The 14,581-nt window shown below is 59.2% G+C and overlaps 1 protein-coding gene across 1 annotated transcript in view; it reads right to left on the bottom strand.

The window, feature by feature from the left end:
• Nucleotides 1-13,588, bottom strand: part of ADAM11 (ADAM metallopeptidase domain 11) — a 17,383-nt gene extending 3,795 nt beyond the window's left edge. Inside the window, exons 1-17 of the mRNA XM_077747786.1 lie at nt 13,356-13,588; nt 13,100-13,301; nt 5,310-5,386; nt 5,045-5,111; nt 3,976-4,061; nt 3,812-3,887; nt 3,344-3,410; nt 3,208-3,275; nt 2,773-2,847; nt 2,623-2,694; nt 2,307-2,473; nt 1,688-1,772; nt 1,477-1,567; nt 1,295-1,346; nt 681-780; nt 528-599; nt 322-414 (exon numbers count right to left, since the gene is read on the bottom strand). Coding sequence (XP_077603912.1) covers nt 322-414; nt 528-599; nt 681-780; nt 1,295-1,346; nt 1,477-1,567; nt 1,688-1,772; nt 2,307-2,473; nt 2,623-2,694; nt 2,773-2,847; nt 3,208-3,275; nt 3,344-3,410; nt 3,812-3,887; nt 3,976-4,061; nt 5,045-5,111; nt 5,310-5,386; nt 13,100-13,301; nt 13,356-13,588 — 1,683 coding nt within the window. The remainder of the gene's footprint in view (nt 1-321; nt 415-527; nt 600-680; nt 781-1,294; nt 1,347-1,476; nt 1,568-1,687; nt 1,773-2,306; nt 2,474-2,622; nt 2,695-2,772; nt 2,848-3,207; nt 3,276-3,343; nt 3,411-3,811; nt 3,888-3,975; nt 4,062-5,044; nt 5,112-5,309; nt 5,387-13,099; nt 13,302-13,355) is intronic.
• Nucleotides 13,589-14,581: the final 993 nt, after the last annotated feature.

Here is a 14,581-nt window from a genome sequence, read left to right as displayed (position 1 = left end):
CCGCTCGCCCCGCCGCCCAGCCGCTCCCAGCCCACTCCGCCCCGCCCCCAGGCCCGCTCAGGGTTCCCACCCTCCCACCACCTGTGGGTAGGTGCCTCGCCCCCTTCTTTGTAACCCTGCCTTTAGTAGGCCCTTGGGGGCGCACGCCCCACCCTTCTCCCACTCCATTGGTGCATTCTTTGCGTCAAGTCCCGCCCCCCTGCACTTACTCCGCCTCCAGCGGCTCCTCCTGCCTCAGCCCCGCCCCTTATCCGGAAGTTCGCAGCCCCATCCCTCCAAAGCGTGGCTTCCGTCCCGCCCCGGCGGTTAGGTGCCTCTTACCTTGCAGCGGCGACAGCAGAGCCCGTCGCTGCACATGGCGTCGTGAGTCAGGGTGCATTTCTTGCAGCAATTCCCGCCCGCACGGCTGCACTCCTGAGGGACGCGGGGACAAGGGCAGGGAGGTGGGCAGGTCCTGACCCTCCCCACCCAGACCTTACCTGGCGCGCGCCCCCGTCCCCTACCTGGTGCCCTCAGCAGTCTCTCACCTGCACCGAGCCACAGTCGCACTCCTCTCCTGCCTCCACGAAGCCGTTCCCACATTCAGGCGGGTCCAGGAGCTGAACAGGGAAGGGGTGTCGGGAGTCTGGCCGGGACCCTGTGCAAGCCTCGTTCTCACGTCCCCGCCCAGGCGCTGGTACCTTGAGGGGCTTGTTGAAGAGACAGCTCCCACCTCCCTCCTGCAGAAACTGGTTGTATTCATCGATGCTGCAGCGCGAGAACTTGCGGGGCAGGTAGAATCTGGGCAGGGGTAAGGGACCGAGCCGCTGAGTCCCGGCCCACGCCTTCTCTAGTCCACTCTCTCGCCCCTTCTCAAGATTGGGGATGGGGTGCACAGGGGGACTAGGTCACCATCTCGAGGAGCCTGAGGATCTGTGTGTCCGGAGACTGCATGATAATCCTCCTGCCGTCAAGCAGAAGTGGGCAGGGGACGTTGCTCCTGTCCTCCCCCCACCCCAGCCTGCCCCCCCAAATCTCAGGACTCAGGAGTTGGGAGAGTGAGGAAAGGTGCCTCCAAATGAGGCTTTGGCGGCACCCAGTGTCGGCAGCGCGCACTACAGTCTAGCAGTTTTTGTGTCCGACTAGGGAATCTGGGTTTCCTGGCGCAGGGTCCTCAGAAAACAGGGCTTCTTGAAATCCAAGTGATCCTAGTAGCTGGGCCTTTTGAGGCCACTGGGTCCCAATGACCCCCCACTGGGTCCAGATTTTTTTTCCCTTGCCCAAGACCCTCCCCTGGTTTGTCCTAAAAACTCACCCGGTGTCCTCCATGATGCAGCCCAGCCAGTTGTCCGGGCATTTGCAGTCCCCTGAGGAGCGAACCAAGTGGATATAAGGGAGAGTGGACGACTCCCCCCTCCCACGGACACTCTTCACTTCTAGCGCTGCTGGGAGTGGGTCTAGGCTGGTTGTGGGGCCACAAGGGGGCTTCCCTGATACCTGCTGAGCTCCGGTGTTTATTCCACATCATGCCCAGGTTCTGCCCCAGCGTTTGGGCCAGGGTCACTGCCATGGCCCCCATGTTGTCGTACTTGAGGTGAGGAAGATGGAGCACAAAGATGTCTACATCCCTCCAAAGACACAGGGCTCATACCCTTCACAGCCCGTCTCCCTTCAACTCCCGCCCCCAGCCACACCCCACACGGCTTACCTCATTCACACCCCCACCCCTGGACAGCGAGCAGATGCCCCCCACGTAGGCGGCCCCACTGCTGGTGCTCTGGAAAGTCCTGCCCCTGGAAGGGAGAGGACTGTCAGGAGAACCCCCTGCCTTGCCCATGGTGGCTTCCCGAGGTGTGAAGGGGAGGCTGCGGAGCCCCCCGCCCTAGAGCCCTTCTTTCGGGAGGTGAACACTGTCCTTCCTGTCAGCATGTGTGACCTCAGGCAAGCCCCTTCCCCTCTCTGGGTCGGTTTGTCCATAAGCCAAATGAGAGGTTCCTTTAAGATCGTCTCTAAGGAGTTTTTATCAGACTTCTTTCTTCTACCGGGCACTGGGTCCTTGAGGAAGGAATGCGGGGACAGTTCGAAAGGAGAAGAGGGGATGAAGGCGTGGTGATAGGCAGAGGAAGATCACTAGGGGCAGGGAAAATGGGCAGCAGCCTAAGATGGAGGGGAAGCTGTCCGGCCTGTTCCAAGTGGCTGGGGGCTGGTGCAAGATGAGCCCAGTGCCCGGGCCCTGCATGAGCGCCTGGCACAGAGCAAGTGGTCAGCAGCCCCAGGCACTACAGGGACCAGGAGAGGCCGCAGGATGCATGGGCTGGGGGACTCACGAGAAGAGATGGGTAGCGTCACTGGGCTCAGGCAGGCCCTCCCGCCGATAGACCATGAGCCGAGCTAAGGTCTCCAGGAGGTCATCCTGCACCTGGATCTTGTCCCCATCTGCCCACGTTTCCATGGCAACCAGCACGATTCGGGTGTTGAGTTGCTCCTTATACATCTGGGCTCAGAGGGGAGAAGATGAGGGTGGGGCTGGAGGGCAGGGGAGTGTGTGAGGGGGACAGGAGGGCCTCACACTNCAAGCATGTGTGTGGCAGGGCACTGGGGCGGGGGCGACAGAGGAGCGGAAAGGGAAGGGAGGCAGCTCACCACATCTGCCAGGTTCACAACGGACTTGGCAAAGTTGCTGGTGAGGACCACCGACTGGCGCATCTGCTCAAACTGGGAGGAAAGAGAGTGGGCAGAGGGCCAGGCTGCTTCGTGCCCCCTCCCAGAGTTGCCCCCAGGCTGGGATCTTACCAGCTGGTGGTCGTTGACCACGATCAGCTCCACGTACTTCGTCTCACTGTGCACAGTAGGGTGGCCCCGGCGGACCTGGGGGGTGGGTGGGCACTTGGAATCAGTCACCTCCATGCCCAGCGTCAGGGCCAAGCCACGGACAGGCTCGAGGGTGCTGACACCTCCAGTCAGGGACAGTGCCAGTCCCCCACTGGTGGGGGTCCCCTCCCTCCCCAGCCTTGGTACAAGGGCACACAGTCTCAGTTTGTCCATAATGTGGACAGGTGTAGACACGGGTGGTAGGAAATGGGGTGGGGGACTTCCTCCCAGGCATCGTTCCCTGGCCCGCAGCCACATCAGTCTGAGCCCTCCTTTGCCCCAGTCATGGATGGGGTGTCCTGCTCTGGACCACAGCCTGAGGTCTCTGCAGCCCGAGGTCTGTGCGGGCCCCCGTACCTGCCTTTTCCTTCTCAGCCTCGGCCGGTTCACAGGAGCAGAAGGAGCAGGGGCAGCAAATAGGCAGCCTGGGGGGAGGGGCCGGGTGAGGGGGGCATAACCGGCCCCCTCCCCAGCCCCACTTTCCCTCCCTTACCTGGTTCCCTGCATCCGAGGGGGGCTGGGAGGAGAGGGGTCCGGTAAATGAGGTGGGGAAGGGGTCCCTGCAATGAGGGGGAATTAGTTCTTGGGGGGCTGACCAGGTCTGCTCTGAGTCCAGATGCGGGGGGGACAGCTCCAGCCCTTCCCCCCACCCCACCCCAGGGTGACCCAGAACTGGCCAGAGCTCCCATGTCGGATCTGATCTCCCAGATGCTCAGATTCCAGGGTTAAGACCTGGGGTCGCCCTCAGAGACGGGGCAAAGGACACTGGAGCCCAAAGAGAGGTTACTTGAGGGACAGAGGGGACATTGGAGCTGAGGGCACAGGGGGAGGGAACCAGAGCTGGGGTGACTGAGGAGAGCAGTAAGGCTGAGGTTACCAAGGGAGGAGGCAGCGACAGCCATTGGGAAAAGCCAGGGGGACGTGCGCAGCAGGGCTGTCGGAGGGGACTGGAGGGGCTCACCTGGGGGGGGTCCTGAGGCGTGGCCATCTCGCGGGGCTCCACGATGTAGGTGAAGTTCCCGTCAGAGAAGACCCCACTGCAGAGAGAGGTGCAGCTCCCCACCATGCATCCCCAGACCAGGGGCTGGAGGCTTTTCCCGCCGCCCAGCCCCTCCCCATACTCACTGCAGCCCCTGGCAGGTGGAGAGGGCAGCAAAGGAGTAGGGGTTCCCCCGGAGCTTCCCCTGGTAGTAGCAGTGGTCTCCGGCCCCCTGGAGGAACAGAACATGAGCAAACATGCCCCCTGCCCTGGCAGGAGAGGTCACGGCCACTAAGGCTGCTCGGGGTGCAGGTGGCTGTGGTTCCTGGGAGTCTGGGGCCTGCTTTTACTCTGGGTGTGCTCCTAATTTGCTGTTTCACCTGGACAAGTTCCTAGACCTCTCTGGGCCTCCTTCGCCTCACCTACAAGATGAGGAAGCTGGACTACATCAGTGGTTCTCAACCATCTGGTGCAGGGCTCACAGATTCCTCCGGAAAGAACTAGCACTCGTGTGCCGGGCACTGTGCTAAGCATTTAACACAGATGAGCTCGCTTAATCAGATGAAAGCTGCAGACTCCCCCAACAGTGTGCACGTGCGCACACACAGCGTGTTCACGGACACCACTGCCTCCACAGACCCCCTCTGGACACGGTCTGTGGCTGAGGAACTGTGAGTAGCAGGTGTCCACTTGGCTGGGGCTCTTGGGTCAACGGGGACAAGCACCCCCTCCCTGCTCCTGCAGAATTACTTGTGCTCCAGTTACTGAAGTGGCTGGTTGGGGGCTGCGGGGGTGGGGAAGGAGGCTATTTATAGACACTCATTCATCTTTGCTCAGGCCCTTGGGCCTCGGGGGCTGGGACCCTGGTGTCCCAGGCAGCCGGGAATTCCCAAGGCCTTGGTGCTGAGCAAGAAGGGCATTTCCCCAACTCCTAGAAGAGTCTGGGCGTGGAACAGGGAGGGGCCTTGAAAGCCTTCATGTCAGGCAGAGAGGCTGACTGGGAGTCAGACCTTGGGAGCTGGGTGAAGGGAGCTTGGGCTCCACGCCATTGAACAGGCCACCCTGACTCTGAGCCTAGGAGCCTCCACGGTGGGGACAGATGGAGGCTCCCAAGGGGCTGGGCCCACCCGAGTATAGGGTGTCCCTCGGACCTCATCTCCAAGGACCACCTGTCTCTTCGTTCCACCTCCCCCATCCCCTTCCCAAGGCACTCACAGTGCTGTGCTGGGTTGTCCCCTCCCGGCTAAAATGGCGCTCCACATATTGTGAAGAGAGGAGGTGACTGAAACAGACAGAGGGGGCAGGAGCAAGGAGGGGGTCACTGCTGGGGCTGGGTCAGGCTTGGGTCCCCCCCACCGCCACCGCAGCTCAGATTCAGGTCGCAGGACCAGGCCCTGCCCCCATCTCCCCACCCAGCCACGTCCAGGCTGTGCTTTTGCCCACCCGCCGCCCTTCCTCCCAGGCTCCGGGCCACACTCACTGGTTCAGCTCCAGGTCCAGAGTGAAGTTTGAGTTGAAGGCTGGGATGACGAAACTCACCTGGGCCAGGTGGACAGGCTGGGGGTGAGGAGAGGGCAGAGGGGAGTCAACCTGAGGAACCCCAGAACAGAGACTGGGCACTAGCACTGGGGAGGAGGGGACGAACCAGCCCAGCAGCTGAGGGGGCCACTGATTCGGCTGGAAGACGCTTTGTGCAGGCTCGTCTGCCTCCAAGACCCTGTTCCTTTCCTGGGAGCGGGGACAGGAGTATGCATCCCTGGGTACAGCCCACCCCACCCTCTGCTCCCCCTCCCTGGGGCTTGGTGAGAGGTATGGGGGACAGGGGCCAGCCCCTCCCCCTGGTGCAGGTGCCTCCTGGGGCCAGTCTACCCAAGCAGGGGGATGGAAGGCAGCTCAGCCCGCCCACTGCTTCATGCCGCCCCCTCCCGCTGGCAGCCCCCCCTCACGTGGACCACAAGGAAGCCCCTAGAAGTCCCATGGGAAAGGGGCAAGCTGGAGATGGGGTGCAGTGTGATCCCTGGGCTCTGTAAAGCAGGCCCCTCCCTTCCTGTATCCTGGCCCCAGCCTCAATTTACTAAGGAGGCCTCGGACTCTGCAGACAGGGCGGCGTGGGTTAGAACTGGCAGCTGGGGTGATGGGAAGATGCCATTCTGTCGGGAGGGAAGAACTTGGCTCCTCTCCCCCCCAAGTCCATTGCCCTCTGCCTTGCCCAAAGCAGCTCATCTTTAATATTTCAATCCCATGGTTAATTTTTAAACATGGAAGTTTTCCTGATAAATTTTTCAGAGGGGCCTTTGCAGTGGGAGGCTCCAGGTTGTCACGGCAACGAACCAGGCCTGAGCAAGATGGCTGCCCTCGCAGGTCTGGGTGCCCAGCTACTGTGGGGAGTGGGGACTCCAGGCCGTGTGCCTGGAGGAACAGTGACCTCAAGAGAAGAGGGGGCACGAGAGTCTGGACTCAGGATGGGTCGGCCTTCTGGGCTCCCGTGTCCCCACTCCAAGCGTCAGGTCTCACAAAGACCTGGAGGCACAGCAAGGACCCGAGAGGGACCGGAGCCTTCTTCGCCCCCCTATTCATTTAAGAAGACTGAAATCCAGATCCCCAGGTGAGGGTCCCGCCACTGGGCAGATATGAGGCTTTTGTTTGCTGCCTTTCTTTTGCGGGGAGCAGGCTGCAGAATGGAAGGGGGTCCCAAGGTCACAAAATCTCATTGCCTGGTGCTGGCTGGCTTCCGTATCAATCACTTAGATTTCTCATTTTTATTGAGCACTTATTATGTGCCAGGCACTCTAAATACTTTGCAAGTATTATCATGTCTGATCTTCATAGTAAGCCAGTGGATGGATGCCACTGTTATCCTCATCTGACAGATGGGGAAACTGAAGCACAGAGAGGTTAACTAACTTGCCCAAAGTCACTCAGCTAAGAAGTCATGCGGCTGAGGAGTGCCTGGGTGGCTCAGTAGATTAATTAAGCGTCTGGCTTCGGCTCAGGTCATGATCTCTCAGTTCGTGGGTTTGAGCCCTGCGTCAGGCTCTGTGCTGACAGCTCGGAGTCTGGAGCCTGCTTTGCATTCTGTATCTGGCTCTCCCTGACTCTCTCTCTCTCAAAAATAAACAAACACAAAAAATGTTTTAAAAAGTCATGCGGCTGTGATTCAAGCCAACGGAAACAGTTTCCAGAGCCTCCTCACCCCCAAGGTAAAGTAAGACAGAAATGGCCCAGTGTCCATGAGAGGTTGTAGGAGAGGGGGTGTGGTGGGGTCAAGGCCCAGAGCCTAGGTAGACAGCCCTCAGAGCTCCAAGGACACTGATTCGCCCCACCCCAAACTGACTGAGCTGCAAGCTCCATCTCGAGCCCCTAAAGCATCCATCAGAATTGAAATAGAAAGTCAAGGACAAGGAGTCATTGTTTTCCTCTCCCTGCCCTGGCCCATCTCTGCTTCCTCCGTGCCCCTGGGCCTCTACCCCTCCCACCCCACCCCCTTGGCATGGGCTATTCTTGCCCTTCTTCTCCCTTCCTGGGCTCCGTCTATCTCTGCCTTTCCCACCGGTCTCTGTCGGGACTACCTCTGCCCTCCCCTGCCCTCAGGTCTGTGCCTCCTTGTTCTTTCCGCCCGGGATGGATAAGCCCCTATCTCTGCCCCTACTGGCCACCCAGAGGAGCAGCCTGTTCAGGCCCTTTGCCCTGAGTCCACTCTCTCAGGCTGTGCAACTTCAGGAATGATCGAGCAGCCTCTCTGAGCCTCAGATTTCCCCACTGAACACGGTCAGATGAGCCCAGATGCAAGGCTGTGAGGTCGGCTCTGTGTGGTGGGGGTCGTCCTGGGCCTGGAGACTTCTGGCAGGGTCGGCCCTGTCACGAGCACAATCTCCCCCACTCAGGAAGTCAGTACAAGCTCACGATCTGGCCTCCCTCATCTCTGTGTGGGGGAGGTTAGAGGAAGAGGAGGGAAACCAGATAGCTGGGCAGAGGGTACACGGGGACACTCCCTGTCTGCAGGAAGAGAAAGATCAGGCAAACCCACCTCAGTCCCCAGGACCTCTGTATCTGGTCACCTGGGGTGGGGGCTGCTGCCGGCACGAGTCCTAAGGCCACCCCCCACCCCCCCAGCCAAGGTTTAGGCCCGAGTCTATCAAAGCCAAACTGCTACTTGCTTGGTCTGCCTCTTGCCCCTGACCCGCCCCTGACCTCGCCCGTTATCCCTCAGTCCTTCCCTTGGGAGCCCCTTCTGTCCCCCACCACCTGCCCGCCTTCCTCTGCGCCCAGCTCAGCATGGCTGGTGACCGGCCGGCTGGGCCTCGACCCCGTGCCCTGCTCTTGCCTCCGGCTCTCACGTGTTCGGCTCATTTGATCTCAACTCACCCAGGTCGTCTGGTGTTCATTTTACAAGTGGCAGACCAAGGCTCAGGGAGAGACACTTGGAGGTGACTGGCCCTGGGCCATGCTGGGGAGGTGTGGGGTCAGATCGCACCCTGGGGCTGCGGTTCACGTCTGCCATGGCAGCTGTGGCCATGTGGTTTCGGTGACTGTGCCCTCCGCAAAGCTCCCTTGTCAACAGCCCGTGCACCCCCTGCGCATTGGCTTATGCCCCGTGTCAGGCTCACCTAGATACGGGGTGCAGAAGGAAGGAGGCAAAAATCCCACCGATGCCATGTCTCCACCCTAGACCTATAGATTCACAGTCTTGGGAAGTGGGAGACTGAGGGTCTGGAGGATTCTCACATGCTCCAGAAAATTCTAGTGTCCAAGTACCACCCCAAATATCTCTATCTCCTTCGATGACCTTCTCTTCCTCATGGTGTCTACAAGCCTATACTCCCCAACCCACAGAGGGCGGCGGCCCCCACGACCCCTGGGCCTTTAACCACGCAGGTCTGGATGTCTACTTCTCTGATCACGGATTCAACTGCTTGCACGGCGACCTTCAGTCCCCCGAGGCACAAGCTGTACCTACCTTCCCTCCCCTCCTACCCCAGCTCAGTGGCTCAGCAGTCCATGTTGAATGGAAAGGCATCAGAAGGCCTGAGCCTCAGTTTCCCCATGGGTAAAATGAGTCTGTCATGATTAGATGAAAGCCCTTTTTAATATGTTATTAACATGTTATTATCACAAAGGGTAGTAATAATAATACTAATAATTGAAGAATGAAGTGTACCCATTCCAGCTGAACAGGGCGCTGAGGACTGGATGAAGACACGGGCTGGGTGGGGGTGGACGGCAAGGAGCCAGAGAGGCAGGGGCCCCACCTGGGAGCAGTCCCCTCCTCACAGCAGTGACCCCCACAATGTGCTGATCTGCAGGACAGCGGGAACCCCAGACCGTGAGAAGAGTTGAAAATTTTCTGATAATGGGATTTGGCCTAAATTTTCGATAACAGTCAGTTCCTTAGAGGGTCATTAGTCCCTCTGGGGACAGACTCTGGGCAACTGGGTCCCTGTNCCCCCCCCCCCCCCGCCCCCAGCTCCTCCTGGAGTCTGGCAGGTAACCCCCAAATGGCCTGGCTTCTGTTTCAGACACCAGCCATCATGTTGTTGCCAGCTGTCCAGCACCCTGCCCCCGACACTCAGGAGCCAGCGCAGTCCTTACAGATGTTAAACATCTGCTCTTGCCGGATCCCAGACAGGACGCCTGACAAACATCATCTCCTCTAATCCTCCGAGCAGCCTGGCAAAGGAGAGACGACTTATGGATGAAGGAGGGTGGGATTCAGAAGACAGCTGTGGCTGACCCCGGTCACTCAGCAGCCACCAAGGCTGTCCTGCCCCAAAGCCTTTCAGACCCAAGCTTAACCGCCTGCCTGAATGATCTCTCTGCCCAACTTCACAGAGGGGCTCAGTTCACGGCCCTCGCCTTTCCAGAGCCAGCTGGGCTCGGCTCAAGTCCCAGATGTGGCTTCTAGCCACCAGCCCCCTCCCAGGGACCATCTCCTGCCTCCAATCCTAGGACAGAGCTGTGACCTTGGCCGCATGGTCAGGTCACAAGGGCTCCAGGCACAGACCCTGGGGCTCCCTGCCAATGACTGCCACCTAGCAAGGGTAAGGGACTGACCCTTGCTGAGTTGACCCCCACTCCCTCCGGCAAGAAAACACAAAGATTGAAGCACACACCCTCAGTAGAGGGCTTCAGGGGTAGCACTTCCAGTAAGTGCTGGTCTGGACAGCTTTCACCGGAGCTCANCTGGTTCTGGTAAGTCTGTCTCCTAGGCCTAGAGGCTGGAACTTCTCCACCCCCATCCTGTTTGCTTCCCCACATCCTGCCCTTTTCTTGGTTCTGAAGGAGCCTGGGTTTCCCCAGGGGGCAGGCATGACCCACACAGCAGCTCTGTGTGGGTTAGAAAGGGTCCCCTCAGAACACATGTAGCCTTGTGAGCCCACAGATTTCATTCAGGCTACTTGTTGGGGCACCCTTGTGCAGTGAACAACCAGTCCAACTGTACACCGTGGCCCTGGTTATTCTTTTGCCTTGCCTCATCCGTCAGCTTGGGGCTCCCTGTGACCACAGGTGTCTGTACTTCCAGAAGCTCCCCAACCTCTCTGGGCCTCAGGCCCAGGCTGCTTCCAAACTGGACAGAAGTGAGGTGTTGAGATCAGTGGCAAAGAGAGCAAAGGGACCCTTGCGGTCCTCTTCACTCTACCCCTGAGAGAGAGGCAGGCAGGCCCTAGTGTATCAATCTTGACTCTGCTACTTAAGTGCTGTGTGACCTGGGCTTGTTATTTCACCTCTCTGTGCCTGTCTCCCCACCTGTAAAATGGGAATAGCAGCAGCCCCATCTCCTAGGGCTGTGATGAGTGTTACATAAATCAGTATATGTAAAGGCATAACAGTGTCTGCCCCAGTAAAAGCCCAGCAAATTGTAATTTCTCTAGCTTCTAAATTCCTTCCTGGCCACCTTCTCTCTCCCCCACACCCCCCACAAAAGCCAGGAGCCCTCAGCACACTAAACCCTTTCCTACCACCCCCTCCTGGAGGTAGGTGATGCTGAGATTAATGTTATCATAACTCATCCTGGCTTTAGGGCTCAGAAAGCTCGGCCTCAGACAGGTGATATGACCGGCCTGAGGCCAGAGCAGGTGAGCACACAAGGCCCCGCCATCCTCACTCCCGGCGGCCAGCGTGTGGCCCCAGACTCGCCCCATGACCTGCAGTGGATGGCGATCTTGCTGTTGGCTCAACACCTTGCTTGGCCTTAGGTTCCAAACCAATGCAGTAATTTCGGACCCAGCCCAGCAGCGCCCGGGTGTGGCACTTCCTGCCGGGACATGGGCTCCATCATCAGCCCTGCACACTCCGAGGCCAGAAGTGCTTCAGGAAGAAATGCCAGTTCGGAGGTAAGAGGGCTGCAAAGTGTCCTTCCAGTCAGGGGGGAAATAATTTGGACACTTGGGGTTCCCCCGGGCCAAAGTTGAGAGTCCTTGGGGGCAGGACGGTGTGGGAAGTAACTGATCTTGGAGAGAATTACTCCACCGCTTAAGATCTGATGGACTTTGAGGGGCGCCAGGGTGGCTCCATCAGTTAAGTGTCAAACTCTTAATTTCAGCTCAGGTCATGATCCCAGGGTCATGGGATCAAGCCCCACATAATGCCCATTTTGCTGGGCATGGAGCCTGCTTAGGAGGCTCTCTCTCTCCATCTCTCTCTGCCCATTCCTCGCTTTCTCTCTCTCTCTCTCTCTCAATAAATAAATAAATAAACATTTAAAAAAAGATCTGATTGACTCTGAGCGAGTTACTCAACCTCTCTGAGCCTCAGTTTGCTCATCTGCAAAATGGGCAGGCAAAAGTTACCTGCCTTATAGACTTGTGAGAATTCCACCCCAGGGGAGACTGAGGTATAGATAAGGCAGGGCTATGAGTATGTCCCCTGGGAAGGCTGTGAGGAGGTCCCTGGGAAGGCTCAATGCTAGAGAGACCCTCACTGGAGATGACCACTGCCCCCCAATCCACAGACCCTCTGCTCCTACTCTTACCCCCTCAGACACCCTGTCAGGCACATTCAGACTTGGTCACTCACACCCAAATGCACACATGCCACCCACCCAGCCAGCAGAATGACACCCAAAGAGACTCCCCTTTTGCCTGCATACCCAGCAGTGGGGCTGGGCAGTCAACTCTAGCTAGCACAGGCTTGGGGTGCACAGTTCTCAGATGGGGGTGACATCAAGGATGAAAGCTGGACCAGGGACCAAACCCAGCCAGGATACCCCATCCCTGGCCTTGGGACCATTCCTACGGCCCATCTACCACCCTGCAAGGAGTCTGGGCAGACACTGAAGGCAGCCTCCAACCCCTTCCCTCTNCGCCCCTAAGGGCTTTTAACCAAATACATTAGGCAGGGCCAGATGCCAGTCTGACAGATGTCTGTAATGCTAGCCTCCGTTTCCCTCCTTCCTCCCTCTGCCCAGCCCAATTTACCTCCCACCACTCCCAGCTGCCAAAACTTCCCAGACCTTGGTTGTACCCCTCCTCCGAGTCTCTCCTCTACACCTCCTAATTCTGCCAGACCTTCGCCATCCTGCCCTCCGCCGCCCCCGCTGGCCTGGCTAACTTTCTGCTTCCAGCTCCTGGAGAGCCAAGCCCTGCTGAATGAATATTCCATCTGGGTAATTATTATTCACATGATATTAATTAATTATTAATTGCAATTAATCTCCTTCATTCCTAACTTTCCTCTGGGAAGTAGGAGGGACCTGGCAGCTGAAAGGGACAGAGGGCGGGTGGAGCTGGCATTTGTGGGTGAGCTTGGGACCTCCAAGCCTTTTTCCGAGGCCTCACCCTCAGCGAGCACAGGAAGGAGAATGACAAGCCTATCAGGGCACAGAGGGAAACTGAGGCAGGATCAAGCACAAAGCTGTTCCAAGAAAGCCCACTGAGGGTGGCCATGATGAGAGTCAGGAGCTCTTAGCTGCCTCTCCCTGCCCCCGCTGCTGCCTTGCCCAAGCCCAATTTGGAGTAGAAACACTTGCTTTGGCAGGAGAGGAGCGGGGGCTGGTGGAACGCTGACCCAAAGCTGGATTGCACAGAGGCGGGGGTCCACAGAGGATCGGGGATCCCCACCATGATCGGAGGGGGGCCTGGAGTGAGGCAGGTGGGTGCTCCCCACTAGCAGGTTCCAGCGCCCATCTGGTAGGTAGCCCATTGCACAGAAGCAGAAGCTACAGGAGCCAGCTTCGTGGGGGGGGGGGGGTGCCCAAATCCCGGCTGCTTGGTGGCCTTCCTTGAGCTCCAGGCCTGCTTCAGCCCCCTTGGCCTCACACCCAGAGCCACTCACCGGGCCCCCTGGTGGCTCCTGGCGGACCCTAGTGTCCAACTGCTGCTTTCGGACCTCTCCTCCGGAGCTCTCCCCGACCAGACGGCTGGGCTCGGTGACCTCAGGGGCTTCGGGACTCCCCAGCCGGGGTGAGACCCGCCAGCGCCAGCGCAGAGCTCCGACAGGACCCCAGGTCCCAAGACCTGGGGAGACAAGGCCATAGCTGCAGGCGAATGCTCACTGAGGGGCAGGAGACTTGGTAGTGGGGTGAGCACACCTCATCCCCCACTCTGGTGTGGCCCTTGGAGCCCTGGGGGGATCTGGGTGGGAGGATCTGGTCCCCTGCAGAGGGAAGAGCCCGATGGGGAAGGGGCCAGGNCCTCCGCCCCGGCCCCCAGCCGGCCAGGGCCGGGGCCGCAGCGACGGGAGGACAAAAGAGGCGCCGCCCGGAGACCGGCCTTCCTGCGGCTCCTCGGGCCCCTGGCCAGGTGCGGGGCGGGGCGCACCCATCCCGGTCCCGCGGCCCCTGCCTTGGCCATCCCTCGCTCCGAGGACCTCTGGGTTTGTAGGGAGGGTGGGGGAAAGTCAGGGAACGGAGGGACCCTGTACTCTGACCCCGTGATGGCCAGTCTGGGGACCCGCGCGGTCGAGGTGCGGGGGCGTGTCTGCCAGGCTCAGGTTCGCCCCTCCTGCGTGGTACCCAGGAAGGGGTTTCCCTGGACCCAGACGCGAGGTGCCTGGTCGGAGGCTGTTAGAGCTGGAAAGTTTAGAGACCAGCGACGGGACCAGAGGGCTCTCTCACCCACCCACAGCAGAGCAGGTCACTGCAGAATCGTCCCACACTCTGGGTCCAGAACCCTTTCCATCCTGCAGGCTCCTTCTCCGGGCCAAAGATGCTCCTGCCTCGAGGAGGGCTTCAGGGATTGCAGTCACCAGAGCCATCAGCAAGGGCTGTTTTACTGACTCTGGGCTCCTGAATCCCTCACACAGGGTACCCCAATTCTATCCCCTAAATATATGAACTAGCCAGGTCATTTACATGCTGTTAGCACACCTCATTCCTTCCCTTCCCTTGCCAGCCCAAATCTTTGAGGAGCAGAAGAAGACATCTCTGGGAACCCTGTCCCCAGCCCCCCATCTTCCACTCTTTGGCCAGACAAGGCTACCCTGTCTGCAAACCTTCTCCCACTGAGCCCCCTAGTTCCCGTGGGCTCCTGGGTAAGAGGGATCCCCAAACTGGGGGCTAGGGTCTCTGATTTCAGCTAGGGATCCCAAGAACTAGAGACCTGAGATGGATGGGGATGTGGTAGGGCTTGGGCACTGCTGGTAAGGTCCCACCATGACCTTGTGCTCAAGGCCAGAGCATTCTGGAACCCACACTAGGAGGCCACAGGTAACTGAGGAGCAGAGTGGAGGCAGGGAATCCCTTCCTGGGTCCTCTGCTTCCCTAGGGACCCAGAGCCTCTGCCTGGGAGGGGGAGCGGTTTCTGGCTCGTGACAGCA

Source organism: Crocuta crocuta, unplaced genomic scaffold (assembly GCF_008692635.1).
Source record: "Crocuta crocuta isolate KB4526 unplaced genomic scaffold, BGI_CrCroc_1.0 scaffold289, whole genome shotgun sequence".
NCBI lineage: Eukaryota > Metazoa > Chordata > Mammalia > Carnivora > Hyaenidae > Crocuta > Crocuta crocuta.
Note: the sequence above shows the minus strand (reverse complement) of the source record. Positions and strands in the feature narration are given on the sequence as shown.